Below are 26,091 nucleotides of genomic sequence, written 5' to 3'. Positions count from 1 at the left end.
GGATCCTTATCCATCAAGAAAATTAATCAGAAAGGAGCCACAGGGAAAGAAAAAAGCAAGCAAAAAATTGCCTTGAGGGAAAAAATATTCTTCATTAAGGAATATCACAGTTGGCCAGTGGCACTGAACATCAGACAGTACCAAAGGCAATATATTATTACTGTTGCACTTCTGTGAGGCTGTCTTTTTTAATATAACTCACTCATGACAAACACTTTCAAGGTCTGGCCTGAGTCTCATATGTGGACAAAGCAGAGCCTTCCAGAATCACCTACAAACCCAAGAGACTTACTCAAAGCAAAAATTACATCACAAGTTGGTAAATATGTGAACAAAAACAATTACATAAAAACTGCAGTACATCACAAAACCTATTTTTCTCAAATATGCTTTAGCCTGATTACTGTTAACAATTCTTGTTAACATCTGCTAGCTGGCTGGTAAATGATCTGTAGAACATTTTGTAGAAAACAAGGACGTGGTATTCTTAGGGGAACACTAGAGCGAAGCGATCTTGGCTGAGAAGCAAGATGCAGGATACAGGTAAAGACAGGAAGCATTCCTTTTGGGGTGTGTGAATGATGGGGCAAGTAGGATTTGCCAAGTACAGACATTTCACCATGCGTCCAAATAATAAGCAGGGCTTAGAAGACGAGCAGATATTTTGGATCTTTGATGTGAGAAACCATCAACCTCTGCATGGAAGAAAATATTTCTCCTCTCTCAAATATTGAGCTCCTACATCTTTCATGCCGTGAAAGAGAACAGCTGCTGTTTGTTACAAACTGCCTGCTCCAATAGGGAGGTTAATATTTTACCATGTGTTTTCTTTCCTTCCTTCCCTTCTTGCCTGTTGAGGCGAATCTCAGAGCTAGCATTACAAGCACTGGATTCAGCAGCTTTCTCCTGGATGAATTTGTACTGATGTTAGCCTTTTTCATCCGTGACTCTTTGAGAAGAGAAATCCCCCAGGAGGTACATTTGGTTCACTCTGCCTCTCATGACATCCAGTTGCTACAAGCAGTCTTAAAGCCCTTGTAGTATTTCAGCATTTTTTTTGCTACCCCGGGGAGGTAGTGATAAACAATACCAAGTTATTAAAGTAACGATGAAACAGCCCTCACAAAGGTTCAGGGGTCAGGAACAAGGCTGAGACAGCACTGTTGGTTCAACTTTTGTAAGCAAATCCTTGAGCATCTTGCCCAGCTTCCAAGCTGGGGCACAGGGCCAGGAGATTGCAGATACACAGCTCCCAGCCAGCATGCTGAGCTCACATCTGTCCCTGCCTGTCCACAAGACCCAGCTCTGGTTAGCAGGGATTAGCAGAGCACCAGCTACATCCCAGAGAAGGCCAGGGCCAGCTGATCCTGCAGCAAGTGTTACCCAGGCTGGCTCAGGAGGTGGTCACCTACCAGCAGCCTGTCCCTGCTCCCAGGTAGATGCACCCCCCAGACTCTGCCACTCGGAAATGAGCACAGTGCTCCCACACACTGACCGTTCAGGACGGGGACATCAGAGATGCCACTAGCATGTCAGAGGGCACAGGAAGATAGCAGCTGACCTGGGCTTGGAATGCTCTAAAGGGGGATGGAAGCAGCCTGTGAGCACAAGGAAAAAGCAATTCCACCCTGCCATGTAGAAATCCCCTCCAGAGAGGGCAGATATCTGCTGTTTTCACAGGTAAACTCTCACACCTCTGCAGAGCCCTGGCCTTTTCCCTCATTCTAACTAAGCCAATCAATGATGTCCTCTGTTTAAATCCTACATCCAGGTCTTCCCTTTAAGCCCTGGCCTTTCACCCCAGTAAGTCTGTTGTCCACAACACTGGCCAAGAGAGGCACTTTACAGAAGGAACCAATTCAAGGGCAGGAACAGTCAGTGCAGACAGGCTGGTAGCAGCAAAATCCAGGAATGACAGCAAGGGAAATAATGAAAGAGGGGGAAAATGACAGACTGCCACAGACAGAGAGGAAAAGGGATAGACAGGGTGGCTAGTCACAGGGGAGTCTGCTAGGGGAGTTGCAGGGACTCAGAAGCATCAAATCACACTCAAGGAGGGGGAGCAATGGCTTCTTTTATAGACTGAAGCACAGTGGGTGATGACAAGGGCAGACTGGGGGAGAGAAAACTAAAGGAAGAAAGGATAAGCAAAGAGTGTGATGTATCATTAGCGAGGACAGATTTATCTTTCCTCTTGGGTGAATTGCAGTACGTAAGTGTAAATGGCACCATTGTCTCAGGGGGACAGATGGTCCCCCACATCTTAGCTTTGCGCATCCCCCACCCCTCCTGAGGGAGTTGCTCCCCTCCCAATCTGCACTGAAGCAATGGGCATCAGGAAAGCTGGAGAAGGGAAAAGCAGGGAGGCCAAGCTAAGCTTTCCATCTCTATCCCCACACGTTGACTTTGCAATCAGGGATGGGCAAGTAAAAGCTGTTCCAGCCACAACACTGCACCCAAACTCCATCCCTCAGACCAGACAAGCCATCCAAACACCTATGCAGATCCTCTAGCAGAAGGCTTACACTGCCATCACACCACCTTCTTGCCTCACCAGTCCTTGATAGCAGTCAAAGATCAAACATTCAGGCTGATTGTCTCAGATCTATCAGCTGCCTTCAATACATTGATTTCAAGGGTTTGCTGAGGTGCCTGCCAAGGTCAGCAGGGATTTGTATCATCTGTTCCCAACCTAGATAACCTCCACTTATCACCCCCCTCAGTATCTTACCTCCTCATCATCGCACTTCATCTCTCATTTTACAAGTCCAGCTGCACTCTCATCTGCCTTCCTTGCTCATCTCAACCTCATTCCCTGTCTGCTGGTCACAACTCTGATGTCTTCTCCAGATGGAATAAAGAAAACATCCCCCTGAGCTAGACTCTCTCCTCCTCCAAAGCTTTGACTGAGATGATTCCTTCTTATTTCCACAGCTGAGCCCAGACAACCCCGCCAAGGAGGGGAGGCAGGTAGGGCAGCAGTTCCTTCTGGGTGGAGGAGCACAGCTGACAGGAGGTAGCACAGCACAAGCTCACAGTCCAAGGAGCAGCAGTGACAAAGAGCAGGGCAAGCCCAATCCACCACTGGATCTGTCTCTTTGAACAGGCAGCCCCCGCTGGTGGCCCTTCCCACCACTGCTCAGCCCTCATCCCATTGCCCCCACCAGCCAGAGGCTGCAAAACCCCATTTAAGAGAAGCACTTGTCAAGCAGGATCTCCCTCAGCCCTGCCCCTCAGCAGGCAGGGAAGCAGGGGAGAGGCAGTGGCACAGACGTACATGAGGCACCCCGGGAAGGGGCTGATCAAGGTGCTCTGGGCCAACTGGGACCAGCGGGCAAAGCAAGCACAGGACAGAAGTGGGTGCAAGCTTAGCCTGGTCTGTCCTACACCAGACTAGAGCCTTCCTACACCAAAAGACAGTACCTAATCAAAAATAGTGTCTCTCCAGGACTACAGAGATCTTTCCAGCTTCGAGGCTGACAACTTGGCAGACTCTTTGCGCCTGTTCTCTCCCTAGGTCTGTAATGGGCCAAGTTTTTCATACTCTCATCTTAGCTCTACTGGGACCAGCTGCAGGCCATTTGCTGCAGAGGAGCTGCAACTCTGTTAACTGTTCCTCACCTGAAGCAGCTCCTGTCAAGTATTATGCTCACAGCCCACAGCTGCAAGCCCTTTCCCAGGGTCTGGGGTGGGAAGAGCATCAAGTCCTCAAAGAGGCAGCTGGTCAATTTGTTAGTGGTTAATTTCATTAATTCACATTGTTATAACAAGACATGCAATTAGAGGTCCGGTCAGAGTATTTTATAAGTCTTGAACTCAAAAGGAGCATTTTTATTGCCCTTTCTATTCCTACAACAGCCCCTTTGGTGCTCTCACACACCCTGCTCCAGTGTTCATGAAGGCTGAAAAAGGCAAACTGACCATTTTTCAAAGAATAAATGGATCTCATCTCCAAGGCAAAATATATTCCAGTGAATAAGCACAATATGCTCCAGGAAGGTTTTTCAGCATTTGTTCCAGTTCAGCAATGCACTCCTCAGAGGGATGGGGCGGTCCCCCAGCACAGGCACTGCTACCCTCCCTGCATCCCAGCTGAGCACATCATCCCTCTCTTCTGGCCCAGCACTACCAGATATCCCCAGGCTGCCACAAATACACTGTGCTGTGTGACAAGACAAGACCAATCTTCCCGACCTCACCTGAAGAGCAGTGGCTGGTGCGTACAGGTCTGGTTTTACTAGGTATAGCAGAATAACACTAATTTATACCAGACAAGGATAAGACTTGCATCTTCTACTCTCTCTCACCTGCCTCCCTGCACTTTCCACATTCATTGACCATAAAACCAGGGACTGCATTAAGGCACCTCATCAAAAGCTGTTGCAGCAAAAGTCCTAGCCCCACTTTCCTGAAGCATCAGGGCACAGAGGTCTAGAAGGTCTCTTATTGCTTCTTCAATGTATTAGGGAAACAGGGCAGTACAAACACGCAGCAGAAACACCCTTCTCCTAAACCACAGGCTCCTCTGTGTTTTGCAGTTAGCCCTTCCTCCAACAGCAGGAATCTATCCTTCAGTAACAGCAAAAGTGCTCAGAGCTTTGAATGAAGACAGTAAGGATGCACCATGAATTTTCAGCTTTATTTCCAATTTTGTTAGACCCTTTAAACATTAAATCTTCAGTCAGAGCCCTGGTTTTGTTATGTGCTGTTGTCTTCTTCATTTCCAAGCCATGGTCTTTGAGCTCTCACTATAAAAAATGCCTCCAGGGAGTAAGCTAAAGGGATGAGAGGCAGGGATTTATCCTGTTTCAACATTTGTGCTTAGATACACGGGGCCATCTTGCAAGCCAGCCAAATTTAAACCTCATCCCTTTACATCTGCCCACTTGCCTGGAATTGCATACATCTCACATACACACAACCCAGCCAATTTCTTACAGATCTCAAGCATGCAGAACCCCTTCAAACGCATCCATCCCTTGTGTGCTACTATGCACGAGTTTAAATTCCATCTACACCACGTCTGACTGTGCAAATGGTTCCTCTAAACTTCCCCTCGTAAATTTGCACATCAAATGACCTGCACTAATGGCACTCCCTTGTCACTAGTTTTGTGAAGACAACTTCCTTCCCAACTACTTTTGAAGGCCCTGAGCTCTATCATGCTTCCTCTGCCACCTGCCTACCAACCACAATCAAGAAACAGCTATCCTAAGAAAAAGCTGGAATTTAGAGACTTACTTTTCCCCAATTCGGAGTCCAGGTAGATGGGGTTCCTCTCCCCCCACAAAGCTAAGATTGCCCAATATTTCATTATGGAAACATTAAAGTGTTCAGACTGCACAATTTCCAAAACTAAACCTGCTCTCTCCCTTTGCCTTCTTCTAGAGCATCTGGGAAACCAAACAGCATACCAATCATAAATGCAAACCCTCCAGCCTGCTATCCAGAAACTTCTTCTTTGCTAAAGGAAGAACAGGAACATCCAGAGATCTGCTTTACCCTCTGAAGAGAGGGGTTCAGTTAAGCACACAATTTCCTGCTACAGTCTGGCAGTCTGTCAAATAAATACAGAGACCCTGGATGGTTTTCAGACAGGTAGAGTTAGATGGGGTAAAGCCTAACCAGCTTTCCAAGAGGAGAATGAACAGGGAAATTAGAGATCAGTTCACAAGGGTAGGAAATGTGTGCTTTAAGGCACACTGCTGACACAAAAGGGGAGGAGAGCAGTTGATGATAGATTGGTCCCGTGCATCCAGTGCCTTCAAATATTAATCAAGATAATGGGCAACTGCCTTATTACAAGTCACCCTTATTTGCTAATAGCAAACTTCATTCCAGTAGGGAGCCTGGCAGGGTGGCAGAAAACCCAGCAGGACCTAGAGCAGTCTTGCTCCCTCTTAAAGCTTGAAAAGCATCTGGTACCTGCCCAGGGGAACACCAATGCCACCAACGCTGCATACACACTGGAGAGTTCTGGCCAGCTCAGTTTCCCACGCAACGGGAGCAACTGCAAAGTTGACTTAGCACATTGTGGAGTGCAGAGGGGTTAGATAACCTCTTACAGAAAAAAAAAAAGCCAAACTCTTGCACTTGATGGGGCTTGGGTGTATAGATATGTTCTCCTTGGTTGGAAGGAGGGCACAGCAGCAACACCTGCCTGATGACCTAGAATGAAATAAAGCTGTCAAAAGTCCTCAAATAAATGCCTCAAATAAATTCCTCATGTGTTTTCTGAGACAGACTTTTTAAGAGAGGCAGGAGAGAGCTGCCTTTAAAATGGAGACACATGAACAACATATACATTTTACTGTTTTTCAAATATGCACATAAAAGCTGATACTGACGACCCCAAGAGCAGAAAGATCCTTAGGTCCTCAAGAATGATGAATGCTGCTTAAAATTCATAAGCCGCTCAATTTTTGATGTATTATGATACTTTCTGGTCACATTTCCAAGCTTCTCTCTACCTACTAGAGATGCAGAAAACCATTATTTTTATTTATATATACACACATACATGTGAAAAGCAAAAGTAAAATTCAGATGATTACAGGAGCTCAGGCCTTAAGACAGCCATCAACTACTACAGGATTTGCAATAAATGTGCAGATCGTGCTTGTTTATTGTAGAACTACATCCAGTTGTTATGAAAACTGCCCAGGATTTGACAGTGTACAAGATTAAGGCAGAAACAAGTACAACATACTACAGAATTTGCACTGGACATAAACAAATTGCCCAAACTGGTATTTGACTTGGGCATATTATATATATAACACAGTCACCCAAAGCTTAATGAGCAACAGATTTGTTGTCGCCTTACACAGCACCCAAAACCCAGTGATTTTGGCAGCTCACAGTCCCCATGCACCGTGGCACCAGCTGCCACTGTCACCAAGAGATGTATCAATCCACACACACACATTTTCTTTTCTCCTCCAACATTTGAATCTGCACTTGGCTCTCAGAGGGCAGTGCCAGCATGAAACACCACTATTGCCATCATCAGCCATCCTATATTCCACTGACTCATGCATAAATGATGCCTGTGGCACCAGGCAGGGAAGAGGTGGGGAATAAATGTGGAGGTTTCCTCTGTTTCCAACCAAAATGCTCAGGGCCAGACCTGTTCCCTTGTGCATCAAGCACATGGTCCAAGCTGACAATGCTGCCAGTAAAAGCTACAGGAAAGGTACCTGCAGAAGCAAGGTGGGATTTTTAGCAGCAGGTATGATGGCAAAGCCCCTGTTTGGTGGATTTTAAGGCTAATGAGCTGCAAGGCAGCTCCTCTCACACACAGTCATACCAGCTTTAAGAAGTCACTCTGCTCAATACTCTGTAAAACACAGCTCCCAGTACTAAAAATTAAATGTGCGTATAAGCTTTTGCTCATCTGGGACCTGACCTGCTGCTCCTACACCACTGAAATCAGCTGGAAATGCAACACTTCACTGCTTGAGAGCAAAACAGAAGCCCAAATGGCCAACAACTTCACCAAGGGGTTAGTATATAACAAAAAGCAAGAAAATGACAGAGTAATGAACTACAGAGCCTCTCTCATTACTGCTACAGTTTTAACATTGATTTTATTTTTTAATGGCACACTTCACTCATGCTCTCGCTGTCATGCCAATATTATAAATGTAACAGCAAAGGGAGGCCTGGGCCTCCTGGGAAGCATGTCTTTTACAGGAAAGCTCAAAGGACAAACTAAATCTATTGCATTTGACCCTCGGGATGGATGAAGTGTAAAGTCTTTATGGAACCCCAAGGAGTCAAATAGCATTGCAGACATCTGTCATAATCTTCTCATAACTTGCAAAGTGCATGACGATCCATTTGTAAAGTGCCATGTGGCATACCTGTTATTTAGTCCCAAACATTTTATAAATTCATAAGATAAAGGCTATACAGTTGTTTTGGAAACATGTTTTTACACTTTTCATCCTATTCCCCATCCGAGCTTAAACTCTGTCATATAGGATTTAAGGTCAAGTTTTATAAAAGGGAAAAAAAAAAAAAGATCTTACAGTCATTCTCATATCCATATCTCAAATGTTGACTGTATTAACATTGTAGCTGCAACAGCTCCATGATCTACAACTCTGAGTTGTAGATCATGGTCCAGCCTCTAGTTATCAAAGCCCAAATTAACCTAAAGAAACCAGCTGGCAGGTTGCTCACATGCTTCATCACACCAACTCCTTTCTAATCAGGACACAAGCCAGGCTCCAGCTATGTGTTGCGTTGCATTGCATTCCCAGCTGATACAGAACTCACCTGTCTCTGATAAAGTATATCAGGAATAAAAAAAAAAATCTGCTTCCCAATAAACCAAGGTTATTCAAGAATTCACTTGTGCTGTATATAAAGTCCTCCCAAAAACATGCAAATCACCAAACTTAAAAGAATCAGGCTCCTTTTCACCACACACTAAAACGGCAAAAAGCACAGTAAATACTCTCTTTGGGGACAAACACCCAGACTTTCACAGGGATCATAGTCTTCTTCTTACAAGGGAGTTAGGATCTACAACTTCTGCAATGACAGCATCACACATCTCTACACTAATATGCTTCCAGAAGCTATTTTAAAGCAAAGAAATAAGTGGTTCTTTCTCCTATTACTGCACTGCAGCAAAGCAATATGGCAGCTGTTTAATAGCACATAACAAAATTGCAGGACTGCTCACAAAAAGAAAAATAATCTTCAGGAGAGGGGAATTTAAGTAGTTAGAATGCAATCACCTAAATTGAAATGTGGTGGTTAATGACCTCGTGCTTAAAAAAATTGCTACACAGTCCTTAACTATCAGAGTTTCCATTTTAAATCTCATTGACAGTACTTCCATAACAGTGATCGTGAAGCTCTAGCCTAGTAAAAAATTCCACAAGAAGATTAATAGGCATTTAATTAATGCCCCATCTTTTTGCTGAATCTTCATGAAAGGTCAGGTGTTGACCCATGACAGTGACTCACCCTGCCCCTGCTTAGCTTGAGCACACTGGAGACCCAATAGCTCCATATAATGGATGGAAAGCAGGCAAGCATATCAGCTCCTAGAAGACATGATTTGATTTTCACAGAAGCATCTTTTATGAAGGGTCTGATTCCCAGCCAGGGAGGAGGCCACTGCGAGGCATCTGCCACCAGGCCATACAAATGTATCCTTTCTACAGTGCTTTCGAAAAAAAAGTGTGATGCCAAGAGCATGTGGTTACTTGTAAAAAGCCTTCAGGGTGCAGAAACAACCCCTCATTTGAGGAAAAAAAACTTATGTGAACTACTTATTGCATAATCCATTGAAAAAGAGGAGCACAAGGGGTTGAAGGGAAATCAGAGGAGGGGCTGAGTCCTCACCTCTCAGTTTCCACTAGTCATGTAATCTCCCAGCTTCACACAGCTGAGCTGAAAGCTCAGGTTTGAGATAACCCTTCCAAAAGGTTTCCAGCAGCCCCACCATTGCCCTTCACTCCCTGGTGTCTCCTGTAGCCATGTGCAAGGTCATCAGCAAGTGACTGGATGAGGCTTTTTCCTTCATTGTATAGTTTCTAATAAGAAGTCCTTTTCTGAGTCGAAGAGCACACTTGTCTGCAGATTAGGACCAAAGTAACACTTAAAAACTAAAACAGCCCAATTTCTTGAATAATAGCTCCAACAATTTAAAGCAAACTCCTTGCAATATACCAAATTGGAGGGATTATTATGACTTTTTAGCCAGAAATAAGGACAGGCTCTTGTCTTCTGCCATCAAAACCTCCTTCCCCCATCCAAAAGCAAGCCTTCATCCCAAACCCAAGATGTTACTCTTCTTTCACTTCCCAAATCTAGCCTGTGACCATGACACAAATGTCTCGTGCATTACTCTGAGTCCTGTTCTGAGTTCTGCTCTACCACATGCTGTGACAACATTCCCAGGATGTAATAACTAGCACAGGCACACAGTGATAGAAACGCAATGCATAATTCAACACAAAGTTTTAAAATTTTATAGAGCAGCCAGTAGAAAGGAAAGCAGAATGTCTAAATCTCCAATGTGTTCTCAGCCATAACCTGTGTTTGAGACTGCGACACCTCTTCAGTGGCTTTTGAACTTTAAGACAAGAACTCAGAGCTCAAACACAAACCTTAACCTACACTTGAAATTAAAACAAATCTCATCCATTTAAGGTCAGCTGTTACTGCTGGCACTACCTCAAATCTTCACCCGGGGTTGGCTCTTAAAGCTGAAAATACTCTTGGGAACATTTTGCTAGTCTCTACTGTATCCCCAGACACTCAGACTTAATCTAGAAGGCCATACATCAACACTAAGCATCCTTATAGATAATACCCACCTAACTAGCAACTAAGAAACTTCCAGGTAGAAAGTGCTGTCGCTTGAAATTTCCAGCTAGAAAAATGCTCACATAAAACTTCAGACAAAGCTCTCTAATGACCCATCTTCCTCTCCATTTCCTCCACACCAGCAAGGATCCCACAGCTCAAACAACCACCAGCTCTTTTCTACCTGGAGCCCACCTGGCAGGCTGCAGCCAATGAGCTGTGCAGGTGGCCATTGTTTACACTGATGGGCTGCAGGGGCCCTCCTGCCATCAAGGCACTGAGTGTGAATGATAACACGTGTGTGATTGCTGACCATGGAAAGGAGGACGTGCTTATGCCCCAGAGATCTCTCCCAGGGTGTGTGGACCAGAGCATCAAATTCTCCCATTCGTTCGTGGCCAGACATCACAACAAGACCCAGGCAGGACAGTGACATGTGCTAAATGGAAAGGCAAGGGGTCACCTGGGTACCCCTGCAATCAGGGTACAGAGGCAGTGGTGGTTCCCTCACTAAGGGCAAGGTGAGCTCTCACTAAAGCCTGTATTCTCAGACACCTCCACCATTCATGGCAGTCTGAAAAGCTCCTGGGCTAGCAAATCCTACTCTGTCCCAGGCAAAAAGGGAGTTGGGAAGGGGAAGAACGGGCCTTTGTAATATACCTCTCCTCACACCTCCACTCTCCCCGCACCCAGTCCCTGTGCCTGGGACTGTCAGCAGCTCTTTCTGAAGTCCCTTCTTTCATAATCAGTTTCCTTTGATCACACACTGAAATAGCAAAGGTTCTGTTTAAACAAAAGCAATGAACAAAGAAGGTCATTAAATATGTAATAAAAGTTATTCCTTACCTGCAAGGCACCCCAGGAGGGCAGGATAAGGGAAGGATGGGGCAGGAAGGAGCCAGAGGCAGGGAGGGAGAAGGGGCAGCTCAGAAAGGATATGGGTTGCACACCATTTTGATGCACCAGCTCCGTGGGCTGGTGGTCTGCTTCAAGCAGAAGAAGACAACTGGGGCTAAGTCTGGGTAGGGGATATCAGGATCCGGAGGGGAGCTGACTTCTTCATCCTCACCCAGCTCCAGGGAGGAAGGCGGCTGCTCCGGTGGCGTTTGTTGCTCTGAGATGCCCAGATCCACAGGTTCCAGTGGGCAGATGGCAGAAGTGTGAGGGGGCTGTGGGCCTGCGGGCCAGGTGGAGGGAGGCTGGGGGACGTACTCTGCCATGCCAGCCACAAGCGAGAACCCCTGGAGAGGAGGTGAGAAAGAGAAATTAAATCCCACAAGGATCAGCAGCAAAAGCACAGTACATCTGTGCTCTCCTAGCAAGTCCAGAGCAGGGGAGAGCTGCAGGACTGATGGCTCTGACAAATGATAAACCACGTTCACACTTGGTGCTGAAGCAGTTTTAAGTTCTTTTCTGCCAGTCACTCTCTCCACCAAGACTCCGTGGGCTACTCCTCTCCATCACCATTTAAACCATCCCCATAGCCCCTGGGACACCCTGTCACAGTGCTGCGCCATCTCAGGGGATGGTGCCAGCTCTTTTGGAGGCAGCCTGAGTGCCATAACAGAGCACAGTGTTTTGAACAGCACGGGCCCATCCTAACAAAGCAGAGCCATCCTGCCCTTGCAGTCCCTAACAGGGTCCTGCCAGCTCCAGGTTCAGCTTTGCTGTCCCAGCTCTCCCATCCAAACGCACTCTGGGCTGGCCCTGTGTCACACCATCGCACAGGCTCCCTCAGACTGGCACTGACAAATGCATGTCAAACCCATACACGACAGTCACTCATTCAAACAGGGAGCTGTAACACAAGCCAGGAGTGGGATTAAACATTAAGCACCTTTTACTGGAGCTTGTTGAGCTCTCCTGTGCTGGGGCATTGGAAACACTATGAACACGGGCTGTAAAAGTTATTCCACTAATGGAATGGTCAGAGAGCATGGGTGGGCATGAAAAGAGCAGGTGTCACACTCGCTGGCAGCTTGTGCTGGTTTTGGCTGGGGAAGAGTTAATTTTCTTCATAGTAGCTGGAGTAACGCTGTATTTTGGATTCGTACCAGGAACATTGTTAGATGATTTAGTTACTGCTGAGCAGCATCAAGGCATTTTCTGTTTCTCACATCACCCCACCCGTGAGTTGACTGGGGGTGCACGAGAAGCTGGGAGGGTTTGCAGACAGGACAGCTGACCCCAATTGACCCAAGAGATATTCCATATCATATGACATCATGCTCAGCATATAAAGCTGGAGGAAGAAGGAAGAAAGGGGGACATTTGGAGTGATAGAGTTTGCATGATGAAGTCCTGCTTCTCTGGAGACAGCTGAACACCTGACTGCCCATTGGAAGTGGTGAATAAATTCCTTTTTTTGCTTTACTTGAGTGGTCATCTTTTGCTTTACGTATCAAACTGCCTTTATCTCATTTTTCTGCCTTTTTCTCCCCTTTACTCTTTTGATTCTCCTCCCATCCCAGTTGGAAGGTAGTGAGCAAGTGCCTGTGTGTGGCTTAGCTGCCAGCTGGGGTTAAACCACAACACTCCTGCACACTGCAGAGCACCAAACTTTTGCTAAAAAACATCACTTTGCTGCCTGGGTGCTGTCCATTCAAAAGCGGAGTGGAGGTGGCCTGTCAAAGTGAGGGGAATGAGATAAACTCAAGTCTTGGCTTTGGAGGGGTGTTGCACGAACACTCTTAGGAAAGAGAGCTTGGCCCAACGACTTTCCATTTTCTTCCCTTCACCCTGTTGGCATGTTCAACCATCTGGAGTACCTATGCTGAGAGTACAGATTTAAAAGCCGCACAAGAGCCCTCAGACACACTGCAATACAGAAAGGGATGATCAGCATCAAGAAAGGATGTGTCTGTCCATGGCACAGACCTCATCTCCTCGCATACTGGCCACAGGTTATCCTCCCTGGCACTTGTCTCAGTTCTCTGCATTTTAGGCTCACAAAGCCTGTGCACACCTCTGTTGACACTGCTCTGCCTTGGCAATGCACCCTTGACATTTCAGCCTGTGACCCTTTTGATGCTCACACTGCTGGATCCATGATCTCCAATGCTCTCCACACCACTCCTCTGTCAGGTGCTTGCCAACCCCTCCACCTTAGGTTGCAGTGCCTCACCATTCCCAGATGAGACCCTGAAAGCTCTACCTACCCATCCTGTTTTCTCAGCCTCCTGCTTCCAACACACACTTTGATCCAAATCTTTGCTTGTTCTTCCAGGCTTGGTATTTGTCAGAATAAAGAGCAGCAAGTGCAGGGGTTTAGAAAGCAGACATAGTGTCCCTCAGGGGATAGCAGAGAGACTCTTCGAATTCATTATCCCAAAGGCCTGCAGCTATTGGAAAGAACAGATACCATGTCTCCTGACCAGCTTTGGGATGCTGTTCACAATTTTTTAAGCTCTGTGAAAAAATTGCCAGTGCATCCTTCTCACCATCTAACACCACTGTTTTCAAAAAAACTTTCAGCAGATTTTTTACTCTGAGCACCCATGCAACTACTTGGACCACCTTTACCATTCCCTACTCCCAGCAGCTCCCCATTGCCTGCTCTGAGCTGGCTCCCTTGCAGGCTATTAACACGCGGTGGCTGAGCCCAACTTCCCTCCCATTACAGCACAGAGGAGAAAGATTAGCAGAGACAGCCAGGAGGAATTACTTATTATGGTGCTTGGAGCATGCACACTGATGAGGGCATGACAGCTCCAAACTGCAGCGTACAGAGCTTCATAATTACCAGTACAACTGAGAAAAGGAATAGGAGAAACAACCCCATCAGCATTTCCCTGCTTTCCCTTCTGCAAGCATCCAGGGCCTCTTCTCCATCTCACCACTGCTAGATGCAGCTGGGACTTCAGGATGCCTCTCTGCCCATGTGAAATACACATGCACAAACTGGGTAGTGTGTGTATCACAGACAGTTCATCACTCTAATTTGTGCAGCTCATATTACTCATTAGGGCTCATATGGACACAGGGCCAGGTGAATCCCTTTGGAAGTCCTGAAGCTAAATACAGGCCTTGAATGACAACTGCCCCACTGGAGACGTGAGTAATACCTGTTACCTTCCTGAGATGAAATCCTGTTTTGCCTCCCAAGGCTGTGATCATGATGTATTTCCTACATTAAGCAGGATTAATATTCTGTGTCAAAAGAGAGAGAAGGGAAAATCAAGCAGTGGGGCACTTCTGAGCTCTTCACACAGTCAGTCCTCCCATCTCAACTTCAAAGAAGAGTGGAGTGATTTTCCTGCCAGAGACTGGTCCAGGGTTCTCTCCGCTACCATTTCAGATGTGGAGGCTGGAATCAGCTATTTCCCCTATTTTGGCCAGGCTGTGACTCATGCAATGCTGCTATTTTCTCTGGGATTGCTATCACTGGCCTTCCCATGCTGTATGCATTGCTCTGTAACTTGGTTGGAGTCAGCCTGCTACCGTGTTTCAACCCAGGGGAGCCCTGTTTAAATCAAAATGAGGAATGAGTTTGGCAAATGCATGTATCTGCATACACAGAAAAATGTGCATCAATGGAGAGGATTCCTACCCAGATAGAAGACAGTTATAGTAAGACTCAACAGAATTACAAATCTCCAGAACTTGCCTTTGGGGTGCCTCTAACCTCCCCTTTGTGCAAGTGCAGCTTACCGTGACAAGGGCAATACAAGAGGACAAGGATACATGAGGGTGGTTATGGGGTGGCCAGATGCATGATCTTCTTACCCAGCCTTTTGCTCAGGCAAGCCTAACCCCAGCTGGTGCTGCAGGCCAGACCCATCAGAAAAAATCAAATCCTCCCCACCGTGGACTTTTGTGGCCAAATGTCCCCCAAATACACAAAAACATTCCACTGCAAAAGTCACATACCGCTGGTGGAGTGATGCTACACCAGCTGCACTTCCCTCCCAGGGGAAGGGAAGTTATTTGTGGGCTGGCAGCTCCTCCTGCTTCTCTCCCTGCACAGCCTGTGCCAAACCTTTCTGTGGAGCCAGGTCTTAAGTCTGCACCGTCCATGCTCAAGGAGCATTTAAAACCACCATCATCCTGAGCTGAGCACCCACTGGTGCTATGTCCAGCACACACACCTGTCCTGGACACGTGTGCTGGCAGGGAGCTCATTGCTTTGGCAAGCACAAGAGAAGCTGACAGCCTCTGGCTCAACCCTTCCCCAAAAGCACCTGGTCCTGCCAGACTACTGAGGAGGAAGGGAGAAGGATGCTCTAAAACAGCAAGAGAAGTTTTAGACTTAATGAGAAGTGGAAATTGATTAGGAATAAAAGGAGGAAATATCATGATGCAGGAGAAGCGCTACAGATTAGGGGTGTCTGTCCAAAAAGGCCGATGTCACCTCCTGGCATGCATTGCAGAGGTCTCTGCTCAGACACTCTTCCCCCTTAGGGCTGCAACCAGCATCCCAGGGCTGTCAGCGCCATGATCTGCCATGAGCGAGCCAGCCCAAGGTGTCCTGCAGGCACCACACTCCAGCCAAAGCAGCCTCCCAGCTCCTCACTACCCCCTTGGCAGAGAGGCCAACTGGGGCCATGGGTGAGGGAGGGCTGATGGGGCCTTTACAAGGCTCATGCAGGCCTTTCTGGGCTATTGCAGCTTGACAGTGAAAGCGCCTTTTGCAGCCAGTCGGGAGAGGGAAATACCAGAGAGAGATCCCCAGAACACTATCCCAGTGCTGGAGGGGATCCACCTATAGTCCAGTGGGATAACAACTCCCCTCTCATGTGGGACCATCCTCAGAGTTCCCCACCATCATCCCTAATCATACATCCCTTGCCAGCCCACACTGCCTCGGAGCCGTTCCTTCCTGCCTTCACACCGCTCACACAGACAACACTGGGGTCCACATCAAAACTGAAAGTGCAGAGTATATTTCCTTTGCGAGCGGCTCAGTGTACCCACAGGACCTCCCATTCTGAGGGCACACAAGTCCTTTCCAGACCATCCATCACCATCAGTCACCTGTTACTCAGAAGCAGCAGGAAGCACAGCAGCCGCTCTGTCCTGCTAACACCCTTGCAGAAGAGGGACAAAAATGACAACCTCCAGCTGGCGTTGCAGGGGACAGCAAGATGGTCCCCTCAGCTGGAGCAGTACCTGAGGCACACATATATATTTATTTATCATCTCCAAACATCCATCCGAAAGCTGACAAGCATCTGGGGGCACGGCTTTTGCAGCCAGCTTCGTACAGGCCCAGACTTATTTAAGGAGATCTCTGACCGCGTGGCATATTTAGGACTGCGTGTGGGTGACCCCGTTCGGCAGCTGCGTGAGCCTCCCGGGGTGCTCTGCTGAACGTGGCAGTGAGCCCGCGTTTGTTTGTTGCTATAAGTGGCAAGCGTTACCTTTGATGCGTGCGTCTGGCTGCAGGGATGTGTTAGTCATACAGGTTTCACATTTGGAGCGTTTGTCGTGGTACAATATAATTAGTGGTACCCTGCTCCCTCTGTGTTTGTGTTCATCTGGCACTGGCATGTCTCCCTGCCTGTTCATGTGGACAGCGCCTGTTCTCGTCTGCTTGTGTGTGCAGGGAGCCATATGAGTGCCAGTAAGGAACAGGGTCAGTTTTATTAGCACTTAATTTGAAACAGGAGCTTTTACATCTTCGTCATCTCAGCACGTCCAAATGCAATGGGATGTGGCAGAAACTCAGCAGGGAGTGTTCCAAACAGTGCCCGAATCCATTGCTCGCAGATGCTGGTGTGCCTGCACACCCCTGAAGCACAACATCCATGGTCTGCACCAGAGCCAAGGTCTCCCAGCTTCCCTGTCCTGGTCAAATGCCCACGACCTGTTGCCTTTCAGCTGCATGCTGATTGATTGCTGTGCCTTCTCTCCACACATGCTATTACCCTCTGCTAGATTTGCTGGAGCACTTGGCAGCCTCGGCCTTTTCACCCTGGTGATTTTGCACCCCTCCTCCTGTTCAGGACAAGGAGCAGAAGAAATTACTGCCTCCCACTGAGCAAGGGAAGGAGCAGTCCAACCAGCACAGGACAAAATAATCAAATTGTCTATCCTGAAGCCTCAACAATAGCCTTCAACCTGTACTGCAGGCAGCACTCCACAGCTGTAGGAATAGCAAGCCCTGATCTCCTGGAGACTCCCACCCTCATCATCAGTCAATGTCCACTGTATCACTTTCCTGTCGTGTGGCTGGGATAGCCCCATCCTGTCCATGCCTCTGGTCCCTGCCCCTGGCACAGCAAAGTGGGGATCTGCTTCAGTTGCTAAGAAGCCTTTGACCAAGCCAAAGGAGATGTTATGGAGACCAGTAAAAGTGTTGCTGGAGAGATGGAGAAAAAGTAAACAAGAGAAGAAAAGGCATAGGAGAAATATGGTCACTTTGGGTGTAGGAGGTAGAGAAAAGAAAGAAGGTTCCCACTGGAAAATCATTACCTGACCTTAACTACGTGGAGTGTTTGAGACCCAGAGGTGAGTGCTACTGAAGACCCTAACCTTATCCCCCTGCTTCCCAGAGAATATGCGTACTTGTTTTCAAAAAAAACATTTTCTTTTTTGGTGGTCCAAACAAACAGACTCTGAAAATCTCCTTCTGGGATGACTCCATACTGTAACAGACCCATCTATGTGGACACTCTGCCCCAGAGTCAGTGTTCTCCCTTTCAAACCTGCCCCGCTCTCTCCCGATGCGCTGCTTTGGTCTGCACGGCTCGCAGATTCCTCCTCCTCGTGCACACGGACACCTTTCACTTGAGAGCATTCCTGTCATGTCCTCTCACTTAAACCACCGCTTAGCCAAGCCACACATCTTTAGCACTTAATCCTTGCTCATAAATTAACCTCCTGAGCCCCGCGGTCGTTCCGTGCGGGTCTCACGGAAAGCCGCCTCTCGCCTACGAGCGCTCTGCCGATAATGATGCGCCAAGTGCCGCTTCCCGCAGAGCTGGCACCCGGGCCGGCCGTAGGGCCGGGCTGCCGGCCTGATGGCTCTTGCTGGCCCTGGCACGCTGCGAGTCCACGTCTGATGTGCCATCTACCGTCACACCAAGGTCCCGTGGCCTGGACCGTCCCTTCTTTGCCCCTCACCACATCCTCAGACCCTATGTTGCAGATTATTGATTGCCCCCAGACGCATTAGCTTGCATTTTTCCAAAGATTAATCTCATTAAATTATTTTCTGCCCATCTTTCTGACCTCACTTTTCCCCTTTGTGTTATTTTGCTGCATCCCCACTGACAGGCATAAACCTGGTTTATCATCATCCGCGGAAGTCATCAATGTGCTGTTTACTCCCTCCTCCAGGTCAGCAATGAGCATGGAAACTAAGATGGTCAGATGAGGATGATGAAGAGGAAGGTAGTGCTGTCATAGGCTACTAGCAATGATGCCTTTGAGGCCATCCTCACACTCTTAGCCCTTGAGCCAGAATATGAAGTGCTAGCAGGAAAGACAAAATGTGCAAATATCTCGACTGTGCCTTCCAGAGAAGCCCACACTGGGAGAACGGAGCTGCAGCTCCTGCCCACCGCAAGGACAGATGCCCAGCGCTGCAGCTTCCATACAAGTGGATGGAGAAGGGCAGCCTGGGGCTGCTCCCGCCCAGGCTAAGCCAACAGTGAGAAGCTCTGTGTTTCACACTGTCCGTCCAGGATCAATCTCTCTGCCCTTTTGGTCTCGATCTCAGTGCCCAGCCCAACCCAGTGTCCCTTCAGGACCTGTTGTAGTGAGTGGGAGTAGGAAAGCAGCAGCATACAACAAGTGGGGAGACCCCAGGAGACTCCCTGCTCCCTGTCACAGCACAGCACTGACTGCAACCTCCCACTTCTGCACAAGCATCCTCACCCCACCTCCATACTTTTTCCCAACCCATTGTCACCACTCACATCTGGAGAGGAGGTTCCCTAGGGTGAAAATGGAAATGAGGAGGTGGAGATGGTAAGGAGCATATCTAAAGGGAACACAATATGAAGAGCTTTGGGGAGCATCAAGAGTTACATCTACAACCTCTCTCTTCCCTAAAAATTACTGCTCCCCCTCAATCCCTCCAAAGGAGATAATCTGCAAAAGCACAGCTATGCATTTGGAGCAAACTAACTCTTGGCAAAAACAAAAACAGGAAGGGAGCTGAAGCTATGTGGAGTGTGATGATGCCCCAGGCTCTGCCTCTAGAAAGGAGGGAGAATATGGGAAAGAAATGTAGCTATGAAGATGGGAATCTTCTAGAGAAGAGACAGTGTTGTTAGCTCTTCTGCAAAAGCCTACAGGCTATTCAATCTCAGGTCAATTGATGGACCAGGACCTTGCGATGGTTCCCCTGCATCTCACATGATTTGGTTACTGACACTGCTACTCATTTACATAAGCTTAAAAGTCCCCTTCTCTCCCTGCTGTCACCAAGGGAAAAAAAAGCAAAGCTGAGACAATTGCTTGAATAGTGATCACTGAAAAGCGGCAAAGACACCAATGCAAGTATATTTGACCACAGACCTGGAATGGATCCCTATAGTCCAAGCCAAATCTTGTAACCTTGCCAGAAAACCCAGTCTGAAAGAGCCCATAACGAGTCACTCTGCCCCTTCTGCCAAACACAGAGTTGGTTTAAAGGCAAAATAAGGGGAAAAAAAATGTCCAAGGAAGACAAGCAATTGAGGGCATCACCACTGCCAAGAGCCCCCACTCCGAGAGGAGATGAAAGGCGGTGCTGGGCACACTGCACCCTTGTATACACGTGCACACATTTGCAAACACACACGTGCAGCAGCAGAAACAGGATCCCGTCCACTCCTGACAGTCTGAATGCAGGGAAATCTATTCCTAACCTCTGTCCTGGAAAGCAACTAAATCGAGCCTGTCAGCCAGACACACTAAGCCAACACCTGAGAAATGTTTAACACCACTAACACCACCTGTGCTCTCTATACAGTGCTGGTTTTCTAGCCACGGCCAAACTGACACTTCAGAGAAAGGAAACATAAGCCTTCCTTGCCCTCTGCCCCCCCATCCCAGTGGTCATACCAGACAAACAATTTCAGCAGTCACATCACAGCAGCGAAATCCCTGGCACTTGTCACCAGCTACCAACAGCACAGGTCAGCAGCTCCTCTCCGTCCTGTTCAACTCCACGGCCATAACCCCAAATCCAGTAGTTTCACAAGGATATGCCCTTTGCTTGCCCTCCAGGGATACCCCCATGGAGCTTTACATCAAGGCACAACAGAGCAGGTGCCCATGCTGCAGATGATGGTTATGTCAGAAGCAGAGACCAGCTGCCTTTGGTATTGTTTTTTTTAATACACACACACATTTGATAAGAGGGTAACGACCTTTGCTTTCGGAGGAACCCTTCCTGCGTTGATCACACAGAGGTAGGGCTTCCACGCTGCATTCTGCAGGTGCTAGGAAGCACAAGCTTTTGCAGAAAACAGCAACAAGCAGCATTCTACACCAGGAGCCCACAGTGTGTCCACTCACCCACAGGCAGCAAGGACTGCTATGAACCTGCAAAACCCCTGATGACTGAGCCTGGCTTAGCCCAGAGACCACCTCCCTCCTGCACCACCACAGCAGCACACACCTCCAGTTCAAGGCAAGAGAGAAGGCATTTTCTGACATCTTCTCATTGCAATTAGTCCCTGATGCACTGGGCTGATTGCTCTTCAGGGCACACTGCGGTGCTTCAAACACCGGGGCCTGACAAGTACCGGGAGAGCGAGTTTATTACAGTTACTGGGTTGATTTATGCAATTTGACTCATGATTAGAGGGTTTAAATAAATTTTGTATCAGTGTAAGACAGTTTTCAAACCACTATGTGATTTCTAAGAGCTTCAAGGTATGCACTTTGGACACAGATGAATAAACTAAGTAAGCTGCCTATATTAGGCCATTATAAACAACGATGCACCTCTGCATAACTGAAAAGAAATCTCTACTTTCCAAAAGCAGTTTGAGGTTTTACGGATCTTGAACACCCTTAAAATTAGCCCTACATTGTCCCGTCTAATAAATTTTTAAAAACACAACTAAGAAATGGTACTACATGGTCTTGCAGACCCACCTGTACCACTTGATTTCTGAACCCATCCGTGGACTCAGAGGTTTTAGTAAGGCTCTGGGAAACTGCAGAAATTCACCTCCTTGCTGGAATGTGCAGGATTGGGACTTTGATTTAATAAAAGATAAATTTTATTTTAAATCAGTGCCCCACTCTTTTAAAGGTTCCTAACACCGTGTGTGCTTTTCATGAGTTTCCAGCTGTAGACACTTGTTCTCTTTGAGAAAAATGAATAAAAATTAGTTTCAACTTCTTTTTCCCTAGGAAAAAAAGCTGACCAAGCATGTGGCTTCTTTGCAGCACAGCCTGGAATTGCAGGCTTTTCCCAAAATCTGAGGTGGCCAGGCCTCAGCATAAGCCACCCTGGTGGGGGCCATCTTCCTGGTGTGCCTTGCTATGGATGGGACGGGGCAGGGCTCTAACATTAACCAGGGCTGTAGGATGGCACAATGTCGCACTGGGCATGGATACATGGGTTCTCCAAAACTGGATCAGGCAGCAGAGATGCAGCCAGGTGGGAAGTGTGTTGGTAGAAGCAGAGAAGGAAGCAAGCAAGCAAGCCCAGGACTAGAGGAGATGCCAGAGCTGCAGCCCGGGGCACGGGTGCATTATTGGCACTTTGGGGATGTTCAGGACTGGACCAGCAAGGAAAGTGCTGCTCTTGGTGGGGATAAGAGGACGCAGGAAAGCTCACCCAGCATTGCAGGTGCACTGTGTCAGACCCCAGGAAGCCCAGCTGGTCTCCTCATATCCCAGCCGAGGCCACTGTGCCTACCCAGAAACATCCACAGGCAAGCCCTGAGCTCCTTGTGAGACAGCATCCCCCTCACATAATGCTTCCCCTCTCTCCCTTGGTGGCTGTGGATGCGCTGGCCCTGCATCAGCCAGATCCACTGCCTGAAAACACTCCCAAGCAACAAGGGGAGATTTTGAAAGATAAAACATGAGACAGGTTGGCATAACCCCCTTTATAATAGGCACTGTCAGATTGATCCAGGCTTCACAAGGCAAACCCCTTAGATGTGGCAGATCAAAGCTTCTTCTTTGTCCCCCTGACTCTCCTCTGAGATATTCACTACCAGATCTCCTAGCAAGGCACGTGTGCATCTTCTGGTGCATCGAGGTGGCAAGTGTTTAGACACAGCTTCCCAGTGAGATCTGCAGGAAAGCTGCTTTTCCCCACCTTCCTGCTGCAGTCAGGGCCAAGGCTTTCCCAAACAGGTACTGCACCCTTGCCCAGCCTGCCTGGTGCAAACACTCTGCCAGTGGGCAGGGAATCCAATGGGTTGCCCAGACTCCCTCCCTGCCTGCCTCCCAGCTTGCCTGGGAGAGGATTGTGGCCCTAGACCTTCACTGACAGACATTCACTGCTGCCCTTCTGAGGAAGCTCACATCCAACGCCAGTGCCATGAAACTATTATGTTATTCAATGGAGAGAGGAATAAATTCTCTCAGACCTTCACAGGCAGTGGGCAGCTGCCTCCTGTCTGAGGCTGTCTGCCTGCCCAGACCTGAGGGATGGGGCAGTACTGGCTGGGGCAGAGATGTTCAGAAGCTGTCCTTAAAATATAAAAGGGAAGGGGGGCAGAAATGGGGCTCTTGGATTCCCTTTGCAGTGCTCTGAATTAAAAGTTTCTTTGCAGGTAGGGTGTTGAGAAGATAATGTGCTTGAGGATTTCTTTCCACTGATAGAGAAGCTTACGTGTCAGAGTTAAAACACTGAGGCAAGGTAGAGGGTCAGCAGACCCCTTCCTTCTTTGAGATAATAAATCCTCAGTCACCAGCCCAAATTTAAGACCAGGAGCTCTGCAACAGCACACAGAAACAACTGATGATTAACATAGCAGTCTTCTAAGCTACAGGGACGCAGAACCAGTAGCAACCCTCAGAGCAGTGAGAAAAATGCTTCCTATTAGCAGAGAGAAAATGCACAAACAAGTTCTGATTTTTGATGTTTACCATTTTTCTCTGCAATAATTTGCAGGGAAATTACACATATTTGGTTTTTTTTCTTTCTGGCTTTTTATTTTTTTAAAGTCACTGGTACTTTTCACACAGCTGCTGTTACCAAGAAGAAAAAGGTAACCATCAAGAGGGATACAAAAACCAGTGCTGGCAGAAAATATGCCTGGTAATTGCCAGTCAACAATGCCTAACATTATTTCTGTTTCTCTTCTTTTTTAATTCTTCTATTTCCACCCCCTCCACCCCCTGACTCCAGCCAACAGCTTCCAGTGATGTACAGAAGATGATGCATTTGCTATATTAAAGTACATCCTATTCCGTGTCCCTTTTCAGGATGTTGCACATGCAACTGAAATGCAATAACAACCATAAACAAAACAAGAAAAGACAACTTATGAAACCTGGATCCAAGACCCAACTCTTGCTTTGGAAAAAAAAAAATACCCCAAACCCAAGAAGACCCTAAACAGTGAGAAGGTTTTAAGAAAAGTTACATATTTACAAGTCTCAGGCAGTTACCTCTCCAGGGAGGAGATTTTGTAACCCTCCCTCTTTCTCACCATCCTTCCCCATCATAACGGAACAAACTAACCAGGGATAAATTTGAAGTTCCTGGAATTGTTCACACTCCTTGTATCATTTATAGTCATGTATCAAGAGCTGCTGATTATCTGTGAGCTATACATTCCCTGCTGCAATTGCTCATGGACATGAACTGGTGGACACACAGCCATTCCCTTTCCGCCACCACCACTGCCCACAACACGCACCAAAATCAATTATTGCTACTTGTTGGGTAAACAGAGGCAGCCTCACATACATGGCACTGCACTCAGACATACACGTACCACCGGACATGCACACAGAAGCAACTTTCCTCTCTGGAAAGACAGAATTATTCACATTAAAGACATGTCTACCCTCAGCTTTTACTTCTGCCGGAGAGGAAACAGGTATGAAACAAAACAGGAATGATGCAGGTACATGGGTGGGCTCAAGTTTTCTATTAGAAGGACAGCAAAACCAAGCAAAACGAGACAGACACAAGGTTAGCCAGGTGTGCATGCGTCTCACCTACCTTTGCATGGAAAAGAAATCTCCGAGGGAGAAGTCTCCAAGTCAGAGAAGCAAAATAAAATAATAATGAAGATGCTTTGAAAAAATTCCCCGACCAAGAAAAAAAAAGGCCCCCCCACCTCCCCCCCTTGCACACAGGCACACTCACACGCAGACACACACACCTTGGTGCCCGGGGTGGGGAGAAGAGGAGAAAAAAAGATCAGGATCAGCTGAGTGATGGGGAGCAAAGAACCTGCCGGCGAGAAGCGGGGAGTTGTGTTAGATCCGTGCCTGCGAGGACTGAGCGTGTGCAGGAAGGAGATGGTTTAAAAGGAGAATACATGGTAAGAAATTGTGGCTGCTCAGGCTGGAGTCTGAAGCTCTGGAATCAGAGCAAACAAAAAGAGATTAAAAAAAAGGACCTCTTCCCTCGCAGGAGGGCTTGGGGGGGGGTTGCCTCTGTGTGTTTTTCCAGGCAGGTGATGTTAAGAAGTGACAGAAGCTTCCTTCCAAAAAGACCAGAGAGAGGGTCAAAATAATTGCAGGAGGCTGAGAGGTGATGGAGGTGTGCGTGGGGGCAAGGTTAGCTATTCCATGGTGGGAAAGTGAGGAGGAAAGGCTGGTGTATGGTTTCTGTCTGTCTCGCTCTCTCTCTGTCTCATGGTATGTTCACCAACGGCTTATGGAGCGAACTGCACAGAGAGAGAGAGAATAACTGTACAGGCAGAGAGGGAGAGTGAAACACCGTCCTTACAGTGACACCAAATGTCTTTAGGGGAACCTACAATTAGAGGCACGGAATGCAGGAATTCTTACAACACAGGAGGAAAGGAAGAAATCTCCTTGCACACCATCACACACCTGCATCCACGGTGGGGTCTCAGGACATTTGTCCTGCCTTTAGCCCACTCATCCTTGCTTTTCTGGTGGACACTGGCTTCAGCATGCTTGCCTTTCCTTGAACTTTTAAGGATGTGTCTCTCCACAGGTCACAGATCAAGCAGGCTAGAGGATTATCATTTGGGAAGAGTTAAAAAAACAAACTAACAAGCCTCTCCCAAAAGTCCTTCCCTCAAAACCAATCCCTCCTCTCCACCCCATCCTACTCCCAGATCTGTTACTGGAACTCAGGGGGTGGGAAAAACTCTCTGCAAATTAGTTTCCCATGGCATTTTGTGAAGCCAGGGGGAAATGAGAGGGATGAATAACATCCCATGTTCCAGTGGTTAGAACAGAGTACAGCCTCCCCAAGCCTCATCCAATGGAGGCCCAGCACAGCCATCTGCCCCCACTGGTCCCATTCTGTGGCTGAGCAGCCCTACCCCACCTCAGCACCTCAGGCCCCTCATTCTTGAAGCATCAACCTTCAGTTTTCCTACCAGGGATCCCAAGTCAGCTCTAGGAAAGAGACACTACATGAAGCTATCACAGTCCTCAAGGTTTTTCATGCATTTGCCCTGTTCAGTCCAATAAAACCCCATGTGTTACGAGACACAGAGACATTCTTGCTTCTTCCACAGGTATATATTGTAAGTAAGAATTTAAAAAATTCCCAGTTGCCAGCTGGGGTATGATACAACATACACTGCAGCCCAGAAGCTCCTCTGTTTCCTTGAAGGGCCCCACAAAGCCTCTCCAAACCTTCCTCACCAAGATGACGTCCACTCCAACTGTCACAGACTTTGCGGTGCGTGGGTAGGATAGCTG

General features: G+C 47.6%; 1 protein-coding gene across 4 annotated transcripts in view; it reads right to left on the bottom strand.

Moving 5' to 3' along the window:
- Positions 1-25,111, bottom strand: part of CACNA1I (calcium voltage-gated channel subunit alpha1 I) — a 164,852-nt gene extending 139,741 nt beyond the window's left edge. For 2 of the 4 annotated variants that reach the window (XM_032106586.1, XM_032106587.1), the window contains exons 1-2: positions 24,404-25,110; positions 11,269-11,570 (exon numbers count right to left, since the gene is read on the bottom strand). In XM_032106586.1, the coding sequence (XP_031962477.1) occupies positions 11,269-11,549 (281 nt within the window). In that variant the 5' untranslated portion in view covers positions 11,550-11,570; positions 24,404-25,110. Of the gene's footprint in view, positions 1-11,268; positions 11,571-24,403 lie in introns of all 4 variants that reach the window. The other 2 variants (XM_032106584.1, XM_032106585.1) reach the window with 2 other exon arrangements.
- Positions 25,112-26,091: the final 980 nt, after the last annotated feature.

This window comes from Corvus moneduloides, chromosome 4, assembly GCF_009650955.1.
Source record: "Corvus moneduloides isolate bCorMon1 chromosome 4, bCorMon1.pri, whole genome shotgun sequence".
Classification (NCBI taxonomy): domain Eukaryota; kingdom Metazoa; phylum Chordata; class Aves; order Passeriformes; family Corvidae; genus Corvus; species Corvus moneduloides.
Note: the sequence above shows the minus strand (reverse complement) of the source record. Positions and strands in the feature narration are given on the sequence as shown.